Genomic DNA, 21581 nt, shown 5'->3' on the forward strand with positions numbered 1-21581 from the left:
TGCGTCACCACCTGGGCGGGGCGAACCGGCGGCTGACGCCATCACCCCGGCACCTGCCAACATGGAAGGTGGTGACGGTGGCGCTGCTGTGGCTAGCCAAGGGGCTTTGGGCTCTGGGGCGGCGACAGCGACAGTCCGGGAGCTTCTGCAGGACGGTAAGGAGTCTGGGTCTGGTTGGGTGGTGAGCCTGGGGGACTTTCCTGCTCCGCACCTGGACCCGGGTGGTGGACTCAACCCGTCGCTTTGCAGAAAGTTTTCCGGTCTCGACGTGACCACTCCCCCACGCCCGGCCCCCTGGCGCCTGGGTGCTGGCCTCGTCAGCCAGTTTCTCGACAGACTAGCAGCCCCTTTCCCTTCAGGGTATCCAGGAGGCATCTGATTCCTGGTTGCTCCTCATTTCAACTCTTCTCTTCATGCGCTTGAGGTCTCTCTGAAGTCCTGGGACTGCCGCACTCCGGTGACCCAGGTTGACAGCCGCTGGCTGCTGCCGCAGTTTTTGATGAAAGGAGGAAGGGTTGCATCCCATGGGAACGGAAAGACCTAGACCAGATAGATGACAATTCTTAATGTAAAAGGGCTTCATTTTTAAGTGGAGTTGGAAGCATCCCTCTATTAAAAAATTCTTGGATTACACAGGTGGCCCACTCGCAGCCTAATTTGTTTTTTTACAAGGCGTTTATCCACAACCATGCATGGGGACGAGTTCAGAACATTATTTCAGACAGGGATTAACCATATGTATTGAATATAGCAGTTTATTGATAGTTTTGGACAGAAGAAAACTCTAGGAAATAAACATAGTACATTTGAGAAGTATATGAAATTGTATTCAGTTAACACCACAAATCTCTTACCCTTCAGAATAAAGTTCAAATTTCTTCTCATCTGTTCTTAATTTTCTTCCCTAATTGCCATCACGTTCTACCTGGTATTGAAATAATTTGTGTACCTAACTTTTTCTGCTGCATTGTAGAACCCCTTTTTATATTCCACAGTTAATAACGGTACCTTTCATATGGTGGGTGCAGAATAAATTTTTTTTATTGAATATCACAATAAGCATATGCACACATTTTAAAAATGAACATTACAGTAAGCATATGTACACATTTGTAGACCAAAATAGGCTATAAACGAATGAAATAACATTCTAGATTACTGTTTTTCTCCGAGTGTTGTGTATTATTGCCCCTAATTTCTTGCCTTCTCCTGATAATGCATATACTTTTGTCAAAACTTTCTGATGAGGTGGTTTTCTGAACTAGATTGTGTTAGATTCTCTAGGTTAGGATCTCTGTCCAGTGCATCTTTGTATCTTAATTTAAATTCCATTTAACCAAGTTTTGAACTCCTGATAGGTGTGCAATTCCCACCCTCAAGCAGCCTGCCATTTTAGTAAGGGGAAATAATGTTGTAAAGCTGTAAAGGTAAGCATTATACTATACAGTGTTGCTGGGTAGCAGCATTGTGTACAAAGTCAAATAATACAGAGGAGGATGATAACTGGGAATGATTAGGGGAGTGTCAGAAAAGGCTTTTTAGGTGGAATTTGTTTCGAAGTATAAATAGAACTTCCCTAGATGAAGAAGTGGAAGAAACAATACATGTCAGGCATAGGTATATATTTCAGTAGGATGCATTCTGGAATTATAATCAGTTTTTGAAGGGTAAATAGTCCTTAATTCTGTCTTCTGTATTTTCCTGTTTAGTTCTCTTTTCATCTTCCACAGTGATTTAAATCCCTACTCTTTCAGACCTCTCCTTTCAGCCTTAACCAATGACTTTAAACTTCCCTGAAAAAAAAGATAACCCATCAGATGTGAGCTTCCTCCATTTCTTGCCATCAAACCTATAAACTAAACCTAAACCTGTAACTGGCCTTTCTTTTTCCCTTGTATTTTCTGTTATACTAGAAGTGGGATCTCTGCTTCTAAGGATGGCCTTCCTCCTGTGCTCTGGATTTTTTTCCTGTCTCCTCAAAGACCCAGTCACCCTCATTCTATGCCATTGAAATCTCTTTGCCAAGGTCTCTAATGACCTCCTTGTAAATAAATCAAATGGATAATTTTTGGTCCTTATCTTACTTGAACTTGTAAAAAGGGTTTGACACTCTTCTTGAAATACTTACCGTCATGTGACTTGTGAGTTCTATGCTTAAAATTTTTTTTCCTAATCTAAGTGCTCTTTTCCAGCTTCCTTTAATTGCTAGTCTTCTTCAGTTTGCCTCTAATTCAGTGGTTCACTCCACCCGTTCTCTGCAACATTCCTAAAAAAGTAAACATTTCTGTCTGTAACAGCGATCACTATGTACAGGATCTGCCAGTGGAAGAGGATAGGATTGATAGGGTTAGTGAATAGATGCATAGTTGGAATAATTTGTGGGCTGTTTCTGATGTACCTCCTATAGAAATGAGACCACTATAAAAGAGAGGCATTATATGAGTTTTCTTCTGATGGACAATCAGTCTTCAAATGCCAAGTCCAGTGGCCAGTATTCAGCTTTCACTGTGTTTGATCTTTGTTAAGATCTTTGACGCTACTTATCACTACTTTCTCTAAACTGTCCTTTGCCATTCTTTCTTGTTTTTCTTTCTCTCTGAACGCTCTTAGTCTCCTTGATTGCTTTCATTTTCTCCATCTACTTCCAAATTTTTGGTGTTTGTCTGGCTTCTGAGCTCAGTCTTCTCCATTTCCCTCTTTTTGTGCATTCTAAAATTCATTCCTAAATAATCTGGGTTTTTTTTTTCATGGTTTCAAAATTAATGTAGATTCATAAAAATACATAAATGGTCCTTACCTCTCTTCTGAACTATAGGATTATTGTCCACTGGACATTTCTATCTTGATAGTGAACGGGCATGATTAGTTTTACATACCAAAAGTTACATATGAACAAATGGTTCAGGTGCTATATGTGAAAAAGTGAGATTACTTTTTTTTTTTTTTTACCCCTTTCCTCTAACCTTCTCTGTTACCATCAGTTGTATGCAGTTAGTTAGATGTGTGCTTGTTTCCCATGTAGATTATGAGTTTCTTGGAGGCAGCAACACTTTCATATTTATCGTTATGCAAAGATGCCTAGTGGCTGAGCTTAATGCAAAGCTGAATTCCCTATGTCAGTTACTCAGTCAGGAATCTTGGGAATCATCTTTTTACTTCTTGCTTTACCTAATCACCCATTTTCAGTTTGTCTCTTAAGTCCTACACATTATAGTGTGTGAATATTTGTCAAATTAGTTGCTTTCTTTTTTTAGGCCCATTGTCTTAGGCCTTCGTCATGTCCCTTGGGCTGTTAACAGGGCACCTTACTGGCGGCCTCTGCAACTCTATTACATAAGTGTGCTGGTAAACCAGCTTTCTGGTCAAATAGGAAAAGCCCTGATTTTGTCGTGTATGCCAATTTCCGTGGTATAAATACTCTCAACATGGTCAGTTTTTAAGATGCCTAGATGTGATGTCCCCTAGCTCACACAATTCCTGAAAATTGAACCGTTGTCTCTCAGGAGCCAATATGAGCCAGCTTCAGCACACCACTGTGTGACTAATCCCTTTTCAGTCATCCTCCATACTGCTGCCAGAAACGAAAACACAAAGCTGACAATGCTCTTTTTTATCTTTAACCTCAATGAGATATAGTCTGAACATTTTAGAAGTCTTACCAGTCTCTTTTTAAACTGTCCTCAGCCTTCCTTTGGAACCTTAACTCCTACCATTCTTTTCCCTTCTGCCCAGCACACACACAGTGTGATCTAGACACACTGACGTCAGCGTTGCCCTTATTTCTCAAAATATGCTATGGCATTTGCTGCCTCTGAACCTTCCGTTTTCTTGGAGTAGCCTTCTCCACTTGGCTGCCTCACAGGAGCCTTATCCTGGAAACTCCTTGGCAGACTGGAAGGAAATGGGGTTCCCTGAGTTGAGGCCAAAGTAGCAGTTTTTCTTTCACTTTGAGAGTCGTCAGGAGTGAGTCTTTGCTCTTTGCAGAATGCAGCTTCCAGCTGATGATATGGGTGAATTCATTCATTCAGCTGGTATGGAACAACTGCCATGTGGCAGGCATTGTTCAGGCTCTAGGGATGTGGGAGTACACAAAACAAAGCCCTTGCCCTCATGGAGCGTATATTATGTGGGTACAGACAATAGAAGTTTTCTGGTAAGGACTCTATTTTGCTGGTTAGTTTTATAATCCTGTCAGGGTAGTCTTCCCTCTATCTCCCACGTGGGTGGAAGATAGTGGTTTTATACCTACACTGAGCTCATGTCTACATAACTATTTTTAACTCTTAATTCTCTCCATTTGTCTTTCACCCACAGATTTTTGGGTTTCTGTACTGAAAGATATCTTAACATCTAGCATCACTTCTTTTTAGTACTTATTAAGCATCTATTTTGAACATAGCCTGTCTTTCCATTTACTTATTTCACCCATAAATCCTTAGGTTCAGTAACACCTGAAATTTTGTGTTTGCCTATTTCTGTTAAAATTCCAGATTCACTTTATTGTGACAGCATTTGTGCATTGATTTAGAGATATTGGAGACCATAAATATCAAATATAGTCAATTTGCCTGTTGTCATTGTCAATGACCTGGTTTTCTTGCATTAAAGGCTGTGCTTAGTAGTTAATTTTTAATCTTTACTCAGTATGTTCCTTTCGACCCGCTAGTAAAAGTTAACTTTTAGCAATATAATGTAGGGGTTCAGAGTGTGGGCTCTGCAGCCTGGGTTCAAATCTAAGACAGGTTGGACACGTTGCGTGCCCTGTCTTTACGTGTCTCTTCATCTGTGAAATGGGGGAGATGATAGTTCCAGTGAGGATTGAATGAGTTAATATGTTTAAAGTGCATGGGTCAGTGCCAAGCCCACAGTAAGCTCTTAGTGAATGTTACCAGTCTCTTCTCATTTACAGCCGTTCTTGGTGTATAAAAAGACACCAAAGTATGTTGTATCTATAATTGTTTTCTTGTCTGGTATCTGTGGTTTAGTGCAGTCCAATTAATAATTAAAGACTTTTCCCAAAGACGCCAAAGGATGTTATATCTATAATTGTTTTCTTGTCTGCTGTGATTTAGTGCAGTTCAATTAATAAGTAAAGACTTTTCTTCATATTTTCCCTTAGAGTGTTACAGTGATTTTTTACATGAAGACTTTGATGTAAAGACTTATACTTCCCAGTCTATTCATCAAGCTGTAATTGCTGAACAACTAGCAAAACTTGCCCAAGGAATCAGTCAGTTGGATAAAGAACTACACCTACAGGTATTTCCAATCTTCTGGATCATCTGGATTCATCAACCTAAAGCGATAATTTATCACTTGTAATCCTTTTATTATTTAATCTAAATGCATATTTAAATGAACAAATGTGTAACTTACCAGTGTGTCTTATTTTTCAAAGTATATTATTGAAAAGTTTTCTGTAAACTACTTTTTGTTAGTTGAAAAACTAATATACCCCTCTCTCCAAAAGCTTTTGTTCATACTTTGTTTTCACCACCTTAAAGGATGTGTGGCAAATATAGGTGGGTGAAAATTAGGAAGCCTTTGATAAAAGTAATACAAAATGGAATTTTGGTAGTAGAACAGTGTGAATAAGAAAAATTGGTGTGTTCATATTGGCACTTCCCACTTTATGAACACAAAGTGTAACATTTGCTGAAATTATAGAAAGTTGATAAATTTGTGGTACAAAGAACAATGTGGGGAATTAGGAGGTGGGTCCTAATCTCAGCTGTGCTGGTACTTTTCCTGTCACTTAACATCTTTGAGTTTTGCTTTTAAAACAAATCTATTAAATGGGTTGGAGTGAATAATGAGGAAGAAATTATAGGGGAAGATCTTGAAGGTTCCTTCCTTTTCTACAATTCTATAAATTTTATAGGGAGTTTTTTAGTATAGTTTCTAGTTTTGGCTTTTATCTGTTGAGTAGGCACTTAATAAATATTTAAATGAATGAACAAATGCATGAGTATGTGGAATGTTTACCAGGAAACTTAGATCTGTTATAACATGAGACATATTCACTTAAATTTTTTTGTGTTGTACTTTGTCAACTGAGAAGAGTGGCTTAGGACTGGGATGACTTCCAAGGTCACTTTAACTTTGATTATATATTATATATTTTAATTATATATTTAATTATATATTTTAATTGTCAGGATTCACGTTAGGCTGTGGGGATAGAAAAATGAACATATTTCCCAGCTCTCCAAGGACTCATAGACCAGTGGCAGATAGAGAGAGAAATAATGACAGGCAAGTGATATCTGTTTTATTTAGAATAGTACAAAACATTCATAAAAGCAGGGGAGAATGCACTTAACTCTGCCTAGGGTTCTTAGGGGTGGCTTTTTATAATAGCCACCTGAAATTCTTTTTTATGGTTCGTCTTTCTTTCTTTCTTTCTTTCTTTCTTTCTTTCCTTTCTTTCTTTCTTTCTTTCTTTCTTTTCAAGTTTTCATTTAAATTCCAGTTAACATATGATGTAATATTAGTTTCAGGTGTAGAGTTTAGTGATTCATCACTCATATACAATACCCAGTGCTCATCACAAGTCCAGTCCTTAATCTCCATCACCCATCTTGCCCATCCCCCGCCCACCTCCCCTCCAGCAACCCTCAGTTTGTTCTCTATATTTAAGAGTCTGTTTCCTGGTTTGCCTCTCTCTTTCTTTTTAACCCCCAATGTTCATCTGTTTTGTTTCTTAAATTCTATATATGAGTGAAATCATAAGGTATTTGTCTTTCTCTGACTTAATTTGCTTAGCATAATCCTCTCTAGCTCCATCCACGTCATTGCAAGTGACAAGATTTCATTCTTTTTTTATTTTCTTTATTCCTTGCATGCAGTACCTTCTTTGCAGGAATCAATAAAAACTAAAAATTTACTTAACATCTCTTACAGGGGACAAATTTACACTTACAGTAGTTTGGGATATGAAGTAGAGGCCTAGTATGAGATCTGAACCCGCTATAATTGTTTTTCTGCAGAAGCAAAATTGGGATAATGCTCACCAAATCCATAATTTTTTTTTTAATATCATGAGATGACTAAAATAAAAGATGTGATGAATATGTATTAGTTGGGGCTTAGGACAGGAAACAGAAACCACTCTAGGTATTTAAAGCAGGAAGATGTTTAATACAGAGAACTGGATGCTTCTGAAGTCAGCCAGTGGACTGAGTTGAAGGATCTAGCTTCATAGATGCAGTGCGGAGGCCTGGAAGCTCCAGCCATTAGCTCCCATGCCACTGCTAAAATTTTGCCTCGGGGTATCTGGTAGCTAAATTCTAAAATGATTGATATGGCTTTTCCAACCATCTCTAAATTTTCAGGTTTCAGGACCTTGCTCATTGCGAGCTGAAACAGTAATAAGAAGATAGCTTTCCTTTCTTTTCTGTCTTCAGATCTCTTTGAAATTTATCCATCTGGCTGCAGGGGAGTTCATGAAAGTCTAGTTTTAGGAGTTTCAACATTTCCAAACTATTCTTGACACAGGAAAAAGAAGAATAGAGAATTAAAATTAGTCTTGTTAGAACGGACACATCGATGACCATATCAGTGGACTGGGGAGAATTCAGACATGTTCTGGCCATCTTAACAGACCTAGGAGACCAAAAGTCATACTTTTTTAGATGGATGTGATAGAAAGGGACTTGGTAGAATAACAGTGGTATCTGAAACAGGACCAAGTGGAGGATGTAGGGGTTCCAGTGAGTGACTCCTTGCTGACTAGGAGCTTCAGTTTCCAGCCTAGATAGGAAGCTTCTTATTCATTGGAATTGAAAAGGTACAAAATGAGAAGGATTCTTGCATTATTTCTAAAGATTTGCCTGATATCTTGATTTTCTAGGAATCTCTTGCATGTGGTCTTTAACTCCTGAGCTTTTTGGGTTTTTGATGTGATCCTTCACACTGCCCTAATTTTCATTAAAAAGTCAGTCTTGAGCAGGGAAGAGGATTTGCCGTGACCCTGGGAAACTGAAAGCAGAGATGTTCAGGGATAGGTGGGTACTGATCTGCTTTATCTTTTCCGATTAGAATATGCTGAATTCAAGAACTAAGAGGACCTAATGTTTAAAAACATTTTTACAGGGAAAGCATGTAACAGCATGGCAAAAATTAGCTGGTTTTGGGGTGTTTTGTTTTGTTTTGTTTTTCAATTTTGGCACAACTCGACCTGCACTTCCCATTAGGGAAGCAAGGGGCTGGTGAAAAAGCCGTGTCTTCTTCGGCTCTATGTTCAACTGTAAGTATGTTTGTGTTTCTGCTAATAACTCATCTCAAGTATACCTTTTTCATCTGTATTTTTTCCTCTTGTGTTAGTGTTTGCGCCTTCCTATATGGAGAGAGACCTTTATTCTACCTTGTGGTTTCAAAGAAAAATACCTAATACAGCAACTTCTTGATTTTCAGGTTGTTGCAAGACATGAAGATTTACTAGCGCAAGCAACTGGGATTGAGTCTTTGGAAGGTTTGTTTCACTAAGTACTATAAATTAGATTGAGTTAGACCAGGGATTGGCAATCTTTTACTGTTAAGGATCAGATAGTAAATATTTTAGACTTTGCAGGCCATACCATTTCTGTTGCAACTACTAAACTCTGCTGTTGCAGAGTGAAAGCAGCCAGATAATATGTAAATGATTGTGGCTGTGTCCCAACAAAACTTTAATAAAACTTTGTTGACCTCTGACCTAAACTATCTGGGTTCAAATCCTTGCTTTGCCCCTTGATAGATATGTGACTATGGACAAGTTATTTAACTTCTGTGTGTCTCCCTATCATGTATAAAGGAGGAATATTAAAATGTACCTATATGGTGTTATTTTGAGGGCTAAGTGAATTAGAAAAATGGTTAGAACAATTTCTGGCACATATTTAGTGCCTCCATAAAATTAACAGAAAATTGTTAATTAATAAAAACGTCAGTACCACCAGAGTGAGTAATAGTGGAAGTAGGCTTGAATACTTTCCTTGTTTTTGGCTTTCTTTGAAACTTTTTTCAATGAAAGTACAATAGAATAATAATACATTGGGGCGCCCAGGTGGCTCAGTCGGTTAAGCGTCTGACTCTTGATTTGGCTCAGGTTATGACCTTAGGCTTGTGAGATTAAGCCCCAAGTCTGGCTCTGTGGTCAGTGCAGAGTCTGCTTGAGATTCTTGCTCTCCCTCTCCCCTCATTTGCACACGTGTGTGCGAGCGCTCCCTCTCTTTCTCTCCAAATAAATAAAATCTTAAAAAAAGAATAATATATTGGATATTTCTTTTTATGAGTCTTATTATTTTTGATTGGCTAAATCTTTTATGAATTTTGCATTCTCTCTTCATTAAATTAAACGTCTTATAAATATGGAATGTTAATATCATGTTTTACATTATCACTTGTGTTGCGATTACTCTTATTAATCCTTACATTAAAACAAAACTAAGTGATTATCCCTATGTTGATCAGATTCTTGAGGAGAAGGATATTGCTTTCTGGGATATAATATTCTTTAATGCTTCTCCCAGTATTTCTTATGCAGTCAAAGGTATTAACTTATTCTCAGCATGTATACTGTTTCTTAGACATCCTGATGAAGAACTTAGTATTTGAGGGAATAGTAGTTTGTCATTTGATATCAGACTATGTTCTTGAGAAAACTGAGTACTGACCACTTCCTATTGGAAATTAACTATTTTTAATCTCATAATATTTTATGTGTTTCTGGAAGCAAGTAAATAATATCCTGTTTTAATGGTGATTTTTTTTTAAACAAATGATAAGTGATTTTTTCATTTGTAAAACCCATAAGGATGACTGGTAGTACATTGATAGTGTATTTAGGTGTAGATGAATCATCACAACAGAAATAGTTCTCGTTGTGGTTTTCTTATATGCATTTAGGCCTATATTGTGCTCGTTTTCCCCAAAATGCTTTTCAGTGATTATAACATTTAAAATATATTGTTAAACTGAGTTAGAATGCCTGTCTATTGAATGAGTATATGAAGTACAAAGACTGCCTTCTCTTAGTTCTTATGATAATCTAAGCATCTTCTCTAGATTATTTGAACATAAAACATCAAAGCATGAATTAGTATTCATTTTGGCATGATGTGTTTTTCTAAGTGCTTACTAGAATGTTGAGCTGCTGAAAAATAAGTGTGATCTGTATTTGAAAATGAATATTATCCCAACTTCTGCTTCATCTGCTTTTTTCCCCAAATATTGAATTTTTTTTTTTTTTTGCCATGTAAGTAGTTTGGTAGTACATTTATAGAACCCATTTTATTAAAAGTTTCCCCCTCCTCATTTTCATTCATTTATTAAAATATTATTTGAGAATTTGTTAGGTTCCAGACAGCTATAACAGAGTCCCTGTTCTTATGGGATTTAGAGGTATATTTAATTAACCCTATTTTATTGAAAAGAGATACCCTCATTCCTTCATTCATTTGTTCACTCAAACAGTAACTGAGAACTTGTTGGGTACCAGGCACCTATGAACAATAGACAGAATCACTGTTCTTATGGTACTTATGTTTTGCAGGGAAGCAGACAAAGCAAATATACAAATGGGAAACTTCAGATATTTTTAAGTCCCACAAAGAAAATAAAATGGATGATTGGATGGAGGAAGGAGAGTCCATTACTAGCTAGGATGGTCAGGGAGGCCTTTTTGAGAAGATGACATTTGAGCTGAGAATTGAATGGTGGGAAAAGCTGCCACATGAAAAGTGGGAGAAGACTTGGTGTAAGCTGAGAGACCAATAAACGGGAAGGCAGGAATTAGCTTGGGATGTATGAGGAACAGAAAAAGGGCCATTATGAGAGGAATTTAATGAATGAGGGAGAGAACTGTAGATGAAATTCTTGGAAAAGAATTTTGATTTTTCATTCTAAGGGCAGTGGTAAACCATTGGAGGGTTTTTATTAGGGGTATGATGTATAAGACTAATGCTCTAAAAAGTTTTCTCTGATGGCTCTATAGGAAAGTAAGTAGAATCAGGGGTACCAATTTAGAAGATACTAGAAGAGTCGAGTTGATGGTCCCTCAGAGTAGAATGGTAGATGTGAGAGAGGAAAGTGGGTGAGACAAAATGGGGGCAGAGCTGATAGGGTTTGTTGATGGTATGGGTAACTGAGATGGGTTAGAATGGAGAGGATTATAATTTTGATGGGGCAGGGGTGGGACAGAAGTTATCTTGGGCATCTTAAATTTGACATAAGAAAGTTAAGGTCTAGAGATTGTGTGTGTGTGTGTGTGTGTGTATATACACATAGGTAGGCAGACATAAAATCTATGTAGATATGTGTATATATGTGTGGATGTGTGTATATAAAATTGGTATTTTATTAGATAGTATTTAAAACATTGGGATTGGGTGAAATCCCTAAGAGACACTGTAGATGGAGAAGTGAAACTGACTGAGGATCAAATCTTGGAGTACTCCAGCATGGAGAACTCTAGCAGAGGAGAAACCACTAATGTAATAGGAAGAAACCCAGGGAGTGTGGTAACTTGGAAGCCCAGAGGAAAAAAAAATGTTTTAGGGAGGGAGTGGTTTAACTATGTTGTGAATTTCAGAGAATTTGAGCAAGATAAAGACAGAACTGACAATAGAGTTTGGCACCTCAGGGATTTCTGGTAACCTTGATAGATCTATTTTGGTGGAGTGTGCATGAACGTCTATTTGAGAGTGGGTTGTGGAGAGAATAAGATATAAGGACGTGATGATAACAAGTAAGGGCAGTTCATTCCTGGAGGTTTAAGGTCAAGGAACCATAAAACCAGCAGAAAAATGGGAATCCTCTGGTCCCAAGAGGATTCTATTGGACCGAGCCATACTAAAGTACAATTATATATGATAATGTTTATTAGTTCTAATATTACTTCATCTAATATGACAGAGTTCTGTACCTAAGTTTATTTACAAATACTATGTTTTGAAACTACAACTATGCCAGTTAAATGTGAAAACTGAGTTCTAATGAGTGTAGCTCAAAATAATTAAAACTGTAATACTGAAAGCTTATTTTCAGGGATATAAAAAAGTAAAATTTAAGATCTATCTTCCTGAAAATATTTTTATAGCTTTGTAAGAAGTTAACCATCATGTTGTATATTTAGAGAGTAAAGGCTATCATACTATCCTTGCTATTGATGTGTATTACTTACCTATCATATAATTAATTTAACAAATATTGCCATTGGAACTAGTCTGAGTTAGGGTCAGGTCATACAGTAGTGAGTAAAAAATACACTTTCCCTAACCTCCAGGAATTTACAGTTTAGTGAGAGAGTAAAACATTAAACAGATATACAAGTGAATATGTAATTACCTAATGTGATTAGTGCCATGAAGGAAATGTATGCTGTAGAAGAAAACAACAAGAAAATCTAAATTAGTTGGGGGATCTTTTAGTAATTGTTTCTGTTAAGCCAAGGTTTGATGAATAGTGGGGGTTTATCTAGTAGGAGCTTTTGGGTGCAGTTGAATGTTAGAGAGAAAGTATACCATTTCCAGATGGTGCAGGGCCTTGAAGACCAAGCTGTGGACTTCAGTTTTGCCATGGAAGCGAAGGGGAGACTGAAAGGGTTTTAGCAGGGAATATTGTTCTACAATTTGCACCTTTAAAGAGCACTCAGGCTGCTTCTTTTGTGACTGTAGTACAATACACATGAACATGAAACTTAATCATTTTAAAATATATAATTTAGTACCATTAATTACATTTACAGTGTTGTGCAAGCATTACTGTATAGTTCCAGAACTTTTTCATCACCCAGAACTGAAAACGTGATGCTCCTTATGCAGTCACTCTCCATTTGTCAGACTTGTTTAGAGGAACAAGAATTGGAGGGGGAGACTACTTAGAGGCTTTAAAAATAGTGCAGGTCAAAGATACTGGTTGCTTAAGTTATGATGGTGGCAGAAAAAATAGACGTTTTTCTGTGTATGGGTATGTGTACACGTATGATTTTTTCTTTTAATATAATTTTTTTTTCCCCAGTTGGAGCCCTTGTAAATTTGTAAAGTAATGGAAACTGTTTTGTTTTCCTAGGTGTTCTTCAGATGATGCAGACAAGAATTGGGGCTTTACAGGGAGCTGTTGATAGGTACCGTTGTTCATTCTGTAGATAAGTGGAATGGAAAGAAATTTAACCATTGATATTTTGAAGATGATCTTATTGTCACTCCTCTCTTTATTTTCCTTTAGGATGAAAGCAAAAATCGTGGAACCATACAATAAAATAGTAGCCCGGACTGCGCAACTCGCAAGACTTCAGGTAGGTTTTCGCTTTTCATTTCTTTATACTTTATTATTCATTTTGTTCTTATAAGTGGACAAATTTCAAGAGAATGAATTCTGAGAAATTAAGCGGATATGAGAGAAAACGGGAAAAATACTAAGAGCTTTAAAATAAGATACGCAGGGTTTTTGTTTTTGTTTTTGAGAGGGAGGGAGAGAGAGAATCTTCAGCAGGTTCCATGCCCCGTGCGGAGCCCGATGGGGTGGGGGGAGCTGGATCTCACGACCTTCAGATTATGACTTGGGCTGAAATCAAGAGTTGGATGCTTAACTGACTGAGCCACACAGGCACCCCAAGATACACAGTTTAAAAGAATACAAGTCTAAATTATTGAAGTGAGTTATTTTTATTATTATTAAAGTGTATAATAATTTACTAACTTGTTAAGATTCGAAATTATTTGTTCAATAGAGAATAGGAAGAAACCTAACATTTATGCTGTGACCAAATGTAAGGAACCCAAACTTGTAACTTGTTCTAATAGGAGTGCTTGTGCATTTTTGGGAAATTCAGTTCTTGATTAGAATTTAGTGATTTTTATGACCTTTATTTTTCCAAATATTTTTTCTGTTCCTCCGCTTTCCTTCTGGGACTGCAATTACAAATCTTCCAGGCACCTTAGGGATGTCTCACAGATCACTGGATTCTCTGTTCATTTTTTCCCCATAGTCCTCTTTTCCCTGTGTGTTTGTTTCAGATAATTCTTATTGCTTTGTTTTCAAGTTCACTTATCATTTTTTCTGTACTGTTTAATCTGCCCCTAATCTTATTCAGTGTATTTTTCATTTCAGACATTTTTGTTTCATCTGTAGAAATTTGATTCAGGTCTTTTCTTACTTTCCCTTAATCTACTTAACCTTTTGGACATATAGAGTATTATTAAAATAACTACTTTAATGTCTTTGCTATAGTCCAGTTTGAGAACATTTCCATCACCACAAAAAGATCCCTCAGGTCTGTTGGCCATTGTCTTGTTTCATTTGGGCTGCTATAACAGAATATCATAGACTGGGTGGCTTATAAAGAGAAATTTCGTTCTCATAGTTCTGGAGGCTGGAAGGCTGAATCAGGGTACCAGCCTGGACATGTCCTAGTGAGGGCCCTCTTTTGGGTTGCAGATAAATTTTCTTTTCTTCTTTATTTTTTTAATTAAGTTTTTAATTTTAATTCCAGTATACTTAACATATAGTGTTTCATTAGTTTCAAGTGTACAATGTAGTGATTCAACAGTTCTATATATTACTCAGTGCTCATCATGATTAGATAGTCATTTTCTTGTTGTGTCCTCAAATGGCAGGGCAGGAGAGACTTCTCAGGTCTGTTTTATAAGGGCACTAATCCCTTTCATGAGTTGTTCACTTTCATGACCTAATCACCGCCCAAAGTCCCCACTTCCTAATATCACGCTGGGGGTTAGGATTTCAACCCATGATTTCTTTTTTTATCATTTCTTTTTTTTTTTTTCCTTCATAGTGTTAAGTGTACTCTTTAGTCCCCATCAGCTATTTCCCCCTTCCCCCATCACCCTCCCCTCTGATAATGATCAGTTGGTTCTCTAAAAGAGTCTGTTTCTCGGTTTGTCTCTCTCTCTCTCTCTTTTCCCCCCACTTTGCTTGTTTTGTTTCTTAAATTTCACATGAGTGAGATCATATGGTGTTTGTCTTTCTTTGACTGACTTATTTCACTTAACATTATACTCTCTAGCTCCATCCATGTTGTTGCAAAAGGCAAGATTTTAACCTTCAGTCCATTCCAGCCATCAGTACCTATTCCCACTCCCAGTTCTAGGCAGTCGCTCATCTATTTTCTGTCTCTATTCCTTTGCTTTTTCTGGTCATTTCATATAAATGGAATTGTACAAGATATAGTCTTGTATCTGGCTTTGTTCACTTTGCATAATGCCTTTGAAGTACATCCACGTTGCAGAATGTCTTCAGTAGTTCCTTCTTTTTTTTAATTGCTGAATTCTGTTCTATTTTATGGATGTAACACATTTTGTTCATCCCTTCACCAGTTGATGGATATTTGGATTGTTTCTAGTTATTGACTTTTATGAATAATGCTGCTATGAACATTTGCTCACATGTATTTGCATGGACCTGTGCTTTCATTTCTCTTGGCTAGATTTCTAAAAATGGAATTACTGGGTTGTATGGTAAGTTTAAGTTTTTAAGGAGCTGCCATATTGTTTTCCAAAGTGCCTATACTATTTTATATTCCCATCAGCAATGTAGGAGGATTCCAGTGTCTACACATCCTTACCAACACTTGTTGTTCTCTCTTTTTTGATTATGGGCCTCTAGTGGGTGTACAGTGGTATCTCATTAGGATTTTAGCTTACATTTTGTAAATGGCCGTTTCTTGTGCGGTACTCAGTATCATTAGCCATTTGCAAAATGTAAGCTAAAATCCATTAGTATATCTTCTTTAGTTTACTCAGTCTATTTCATATCTTTAGGCATTTTAAAATTGGGTTATCTTATTGTAATTTTTTTTTTGATGAATAATTGACATACAATGTTACATTAGTTTTAGGTATACAACATAGTGATTCAACAACTCTGTACATGCTGTGCTCACAAGTGTAACTACTATCTGTCCCTATATAATGCTATTCCATGACCATTGACTATATTCTCTGTGCTGTACCTTTCATCCGTGTGACTTACTCATTCCATAACTGGAAGGCTGTACCTCCCAGTCCCCTTCACTCATCTCCCTCCTGTCTGCTGACCATCAGTGTGTTCTCTGTATTTATCAGTCTGTTTCTGATTTTTCTGTTTGTTTGTTCTGTTTTTTAGATTCCATATATAATTGAAATCATATGATATTTGTCTTTCTCTGACTTATTTCACTTAGCGTAATATCCACTAGGTCTATCCAAATTGTTGCAAATGTCATGCTATCATTCTTTATTATGGCTGCATAATATTCCTCTGTGTGTGTGTGTGTGTGTGTGTGTGTGTGTGTGTGTGTACACACCATGTCTTCTTTATTTATCTATCAGTGGACCCTTAGGTTGCTTCCACATCTTGGCTATTGCAGATAATGCTCCAGTGAACATGGGGTGCATATATCTTTTTGAATTAGTGTTTTTGTTTTCTTTAGATAAATACCCAATTAAGAGTTTTTTTAATATATTATGCTACAGTATATGATTTGCAAATGTTTTCTCCCAGTAAATGATTTGTAAATCTTTCTCCCAGTCTATTGCTTTTCATTTTTTTTTTTTAAGATTTTATTTATTTATTTGACAGAGATAGAGACAGCCAGCGAGAGAGGGAACACAAGCAGGGGGAGTGGGAGAGGAAGAAGCAGGCTCATAGCAGAGGAGCCTGATGTGGGCCTCGATCCCAGAACGCCGGGATCACGCCCTGAGCCGAAGGCAGACGCTTAACCGCTGTGTCACCCAGGCGCCCCTATTGCTTTTCATTTTTAAGTGGTGTCTTTTGAAACAGAAAAATTGTAAATTTTGGTGAAGTCCAAATTATCAAATTTGCTCTTATGGATTGCTAACACCATTTCTTGAAAACAACTTTTCTTGCCTTGTTGAATTTTTTTGTTGCCTTCATAATATTTCTTGACTTTATATACATGGGATTATTTCTGGACTTTTTACTCTCTTCAGTTGATCTAGTCTTTTGCCTTTGTATTAATAGTACACTATCTTGATTGCTGTAGCTTTTTAGTAAGCCTCCTTTCAGCCAAATGATCTTGAAAAAGGATACTATTTTAGAACATTTGCAATTACCTATGAATTTTAGAATCAGTTTACTAATTTCTACTAAAAAGCTGGTTACGATTTTTTTTCTAGTATCATTTGTATTTTTAATATACTAGAAAATTCTTCTGGGGCACCTGGGTGGCTCAGTTGTTAAGCGTCTGCCTTCGGCTCAGGGCGTGATCCTGCAGCCCTGGGATCAAGCCCTGCATCCGGCTCCCTTCTCCGCTGGGAGCCTGCTTCTTCCTCTCCCACTTCCCCTGCTTGTGTTCCCTCTCTCATTGGCTGTCTCTCTGTCAAATAAATATCTTTTAAAAACAAATTCTTCTAACACATTTTATCATTCTATTTTTTGTAGGATAGGTTTTGTAATTTTTATTTTATTTTTTATTCCCATTCTCTTAATATTGAGAATATTGGTGATATTTTTGTCTTACTCCTAGAGTACAGAAAAGTACTTTTAGAATTACAAACCCATATTACAATGAAAAGCAAGGTAATTCAAGTTCTACGAATGAAGTCAGTTTTGTTCAAGGCTAATCTCATAGCTCTGGCTGATACTCATTTGATGCTTTCTTATTTTCTTTTTTAAAATTATTTTTTAGTTTTTAGTTTTAATTTAAATTCAAATAATTAACATACAGCATATTATTAGGTTCAGAGGTAGAGTTCAGTGATTCATCAGTCTTATATAACACCCAGTGCTCATTACGTCATGTGCCCTCCTTAATGTCCATTACCCAGTTCCCAAGTTACTCCATCCCCCTCACCCCTCTTCCTCCAGCAACCCTCAGTTTGTTTCCTATGATTAAGAGTCTCTTATGCTTTTGTCTCCCTCTCTGATTTTGTCTTGTTTTATCTTTCCCTCCCTTCCCCTATGCTCCTCTGTTTTGTTTCTTAAATTCTACATATGAGTGAAATCATATGATAATTGCCTTTCTCTGATTGACTTATTTAGCTTAGCATAGTACTCTCTGGTTCAATCCATGTCATTGCAAATGGCAAGATTTTGTTTTTTTGATGGCTGAATAATATTTCATTATATATACACACCACATTTTCTTTATTCATTCATATGTCAATAGACATCTGGGCAAAGCTGGTTAGGATTTTGACTGGAAATGTATTGCAGCCATAGGTGAGTTTGGGGAGAATTGACATCTTAACAATATTGAATCTTCTAACTCATAAATATGATATCTCTTCATGTATGTAGGTTTTCTTTAATTTTAGCCATATTTTGATTTCAGTTTTCTTACTGTACTAAATGGTATTTTTTAAAAAATTCTATTTTTCTATTTTTCATTGCTATTTTATATAGAATTGATTTTTGAAAATTGACTCCATAAAGGAAATAATGAAGGTTGTTTTTTTTTTTTTTTTTTTTTTGAAGATTTATTTGAGAAAGAGAGCGCAAGTGGGGGTGGGGGAATGGCAGGGAGAGAGGGAAGGCAGACTCCCTGCTGAGCAGGGAGCCTGATGCAGGACTCGATCCCAGGACCCTGGAATCATGACGCGAGCTAAAGGCAGATGCTTAACTGACTGAGCCACCCAGGTGAACTGTAGGTTTGTAAAATTTTCTTTTCATATTGTTGTTCTTTTCATAGTATGACTTAATGCCGATATTGTTTGAAAACAAAGATTGTAGATAAGACAATGAGGGATTGATAACTAAGCAGCTCTGATTTTCTTAGTAAGACATTGGAACATCTCCTGTGAGAGCTATTGTGTTAGTTACAGCAGAGAGTACAAAGATGGGTGAGATAGTACTTGTTTTCAAAAAGTTTATGTCATGGTTAAAGGAAATACGATAACTGTACAAAATGACCTAATAAAATACTGATTACATAAATGCCAAAATAAATAAAGAAACAATAAGTATTCACAGGAGAGAGAAATTACATGCAATTGGATTGTTTTATGAAGTGTTTAATGCTTAAGAAAGGAGATAGGCTCAAGAAGTAGGCTGTTGACAGCTTTGAAATAAGTCTTTAAGAACGAATGCAATTGATAAGGGTTTTAAAGGATAGGTAGGATTTGGGTAGGCTAAGATGAGAGTAGGGAATTACAGACAGAAGGAAGAGTATAACAAAGGCGCGAGAGGTGGAGGCTTCTAGGGCATATCCAGAGAACGGCAATGAAAGTGTGCATTAAAAGGATTAACTTAAGCCATTTCTCTTTGTCCTTCTTACTTATGACATGTATCTGTCAGCCTCCTTCTTCACTAAAGACAGACCTGGCTCAGTCATCTTTACAGTGAAAGTCTTTACATCATAGTTTCTGGCTTTAGTACCCATAGTAATCCACCCATCATTCTGTCCTCTCTTTGACTGTCTTAACTCTAGTTATGATCTTCATCCGAGCTCTACCTCAGCCATCTACTCCCATGACCATACAATTCACCGCTGAAATCCTAAACCCTTATGGTCCATTTTCTTTTTTATATCTCCCCTGATTTTCCAACTTTCTCAGTACCTTACCACAGACCTGTTTTTTTTTTTTTTAAATATAGCTTTATTGAGCTATAATTCACCTAAGTGTACAACAAAATTTTCTCAACTTCCTGCCCCCCTAACTCTCCAAATTTGGTCTGTAACTGTACATTTCATCTTTCTCAATATTGCTTCTAAGTCTTACTAAGGTTTTTATTAAGCTGTATATAAATTATAGTTACTTTTTTTTTTGGTTTGAAATTGTATCTTTAACTTTTGTAGGTAAGTTAGAGCTCTGTCCAGAAAAAATGTTTTTATATTCATTTATATCATATTTGTCATCTTTAGCTAGAATTAATATTACCATCTTTTGATTCTTTCTGTGTATTTTCTTATAGTACTGTGACTTTTCAGCTGCTAAAAGACCTCTAATGTTTAGAATGTTTAATGTTCGTTCTTCTGCATGTTGCTGTCCTGTTTTCCCAGCACAAAATCTATTAAAAACCTAACAGTAAAGAAGTGTTTAATGATTTAGACTTCTATGAGTTGGAGGATGTTGGTTTGGTCTATAACACACCTAGGTTTATGTTACACATTGCACTTATATTTTGACTTCAGTGTGAATACTTTTGATAGAATTTTTAATATCCGGGGAGCTTTCTTGAATGGAGAATACACATCACCTATATTTTATTTATTTATTTTAAGATTTTAAGTAATCTCTACACTCAATGTGGGGCTCGAACTTAGAACCCCGAGATCAAGAGTTGCATGCTCTGTTGACTGAACCAGCCAGGCATCCCTCATCACTTATATTTTAGAAATTTCTAGTTTGTCTTAAACAGTAATTCATTAACATAAATAATCACTACCTCTTTAAATGTTTATAGACTACTTATGCAAGTAATAAGTCAAAACTTATAAATTCAAGAAATTCTATTGCCCCAGACATTTAAAAACTGGTAACAAACTTACTTAACCAAATTCTTTAAACGTTTAAACAAAATCATAAATTTGATAGATTTTCTTTTTTTATTTATTTTTTAATTTAAATTTTAGTTAACGTACAGTGCAGTATTGGCTTCTGTAGAATTCAGTGATTCATCACTTACATAAAACACCCAGTGCTCATCATAAGTGCTCTCCTTAGTACCCATCACCCATGTAGCTCATCCCCCACCCACCTCTGTCCATCAACCCTCTGTTTGTTCTCTATTGTTAAGGGTCTCTTATCGCTTACTTCCCTCTCTTTTTTTCTTTTCCCCCTTCCCATATGTTCATCTGTTTTCTTTCTTAAATTCCACATCTGGTGAGATCATATGGATTTGTCTCTCTCTGACTAACTTACCTCACTTAGCATAATACACTGTAGCTCCATCCATGTTGTTGCAAATGGCAAGATTTCATTCTTTTTGATGGCTGAGTAATTGTCCGTTGTATACATATACCATGTCTTCTTTATGCATTCATCAGTCGATGGACATTTGGGCTCTCTCCATAGTTTGGGTATTGTTGATAACGCTGCTATAAACATCGGGGTGCATGTATCCCTTTGAATCTGTATTTTGTATCCTTTGGTTAAATACGTTGTAGTGCAATTGCTGGGATCGGAGGGTAGCTCTATTTTTAACGTATTGAGAGCCTCCATACTGTTCTCCAGAGTGGCTGCACCAGTTTGCATTCCCACCAGCAGTGCAAGAGGGTTCTCCTTTCCTCATCCTCACCAACACCTGTTGTTTCTTGTGTGGTTAATTTTAGCCATCCTCACAGGTGTGAGATAGTATCTCATCATGGTTTTAATGTATATTTCCCTGATGATGAGTGAAGTTGAGCATCTTTTCATGTGTCTGTTAGCCATCTGGACATCTGTTTTGGAAAAGTGTCTGTTCATGTCTTTTGCCATTTCTTAACTGTGTTATGTGTTTTTTGGGTTGAGTTTGATAAGTTCTTTGCAGATTTTGGATCTTAACTCTATCTGATATGTTGTTTGCAGATATCTTCTCCCATTCCGTAGGCTGCCTTTTAGTTTTGTTGCTTGTTTCTTTGCTGTGCAGAAGCTTCTTATCTTGATGAATTCCCAGTAGTTCATTTCTGCCTTTGTTTCCCTTGCCTCTGGTGATGTGTTGAG

At 36.8% G+C, this 21581-nt stretch overlaps 1 protein-coding gene across 1 annotated transcript in view; it reads left to right on the forward strand.

The window, feature by feature from the left end:
• COG5 (component of oligomeric golgi complex 5) overlaps positions 1–21581 on the forward strand; it is a 285065-nt gene continuing 263484 nt past the window's right edge. The window contains exons 1-5 of the mRNA XM_034666445.1: positions 1–155; positions 5120–5259; positions 8416–8473; positions 13051–13105; positions 13207–13276. Coding sequence (XP_034522336.1) covers positions 62–155; positions 5120–5259; positions 8416–8473; positions 13051–13105; positions 13207–13276 — 417 coding nt within the window. The 5' untranslated portion in view covers positions 1–61. The remainder of the gene's footprint in view (positions 156–5119; positions 5260–8415; positions 8474–13050; positions 13106–13206; positions 13277–21581) is intronic.

Source organism: Ailuropoda melanoleuca, chromosome 1, assembly GCF_002007445.2.
Source record: "Ailuropoda melanoleuca isolate Jingjing chromosome 1, ASM200744v2, whole genome shotgun sequence".
Lineage (NCBI taxonomy): Eukaryota > Metazoa > Chordata > Mammalia > Carnivora > Ursidae > Ailuropoda > Ailuropoda melanoleuca.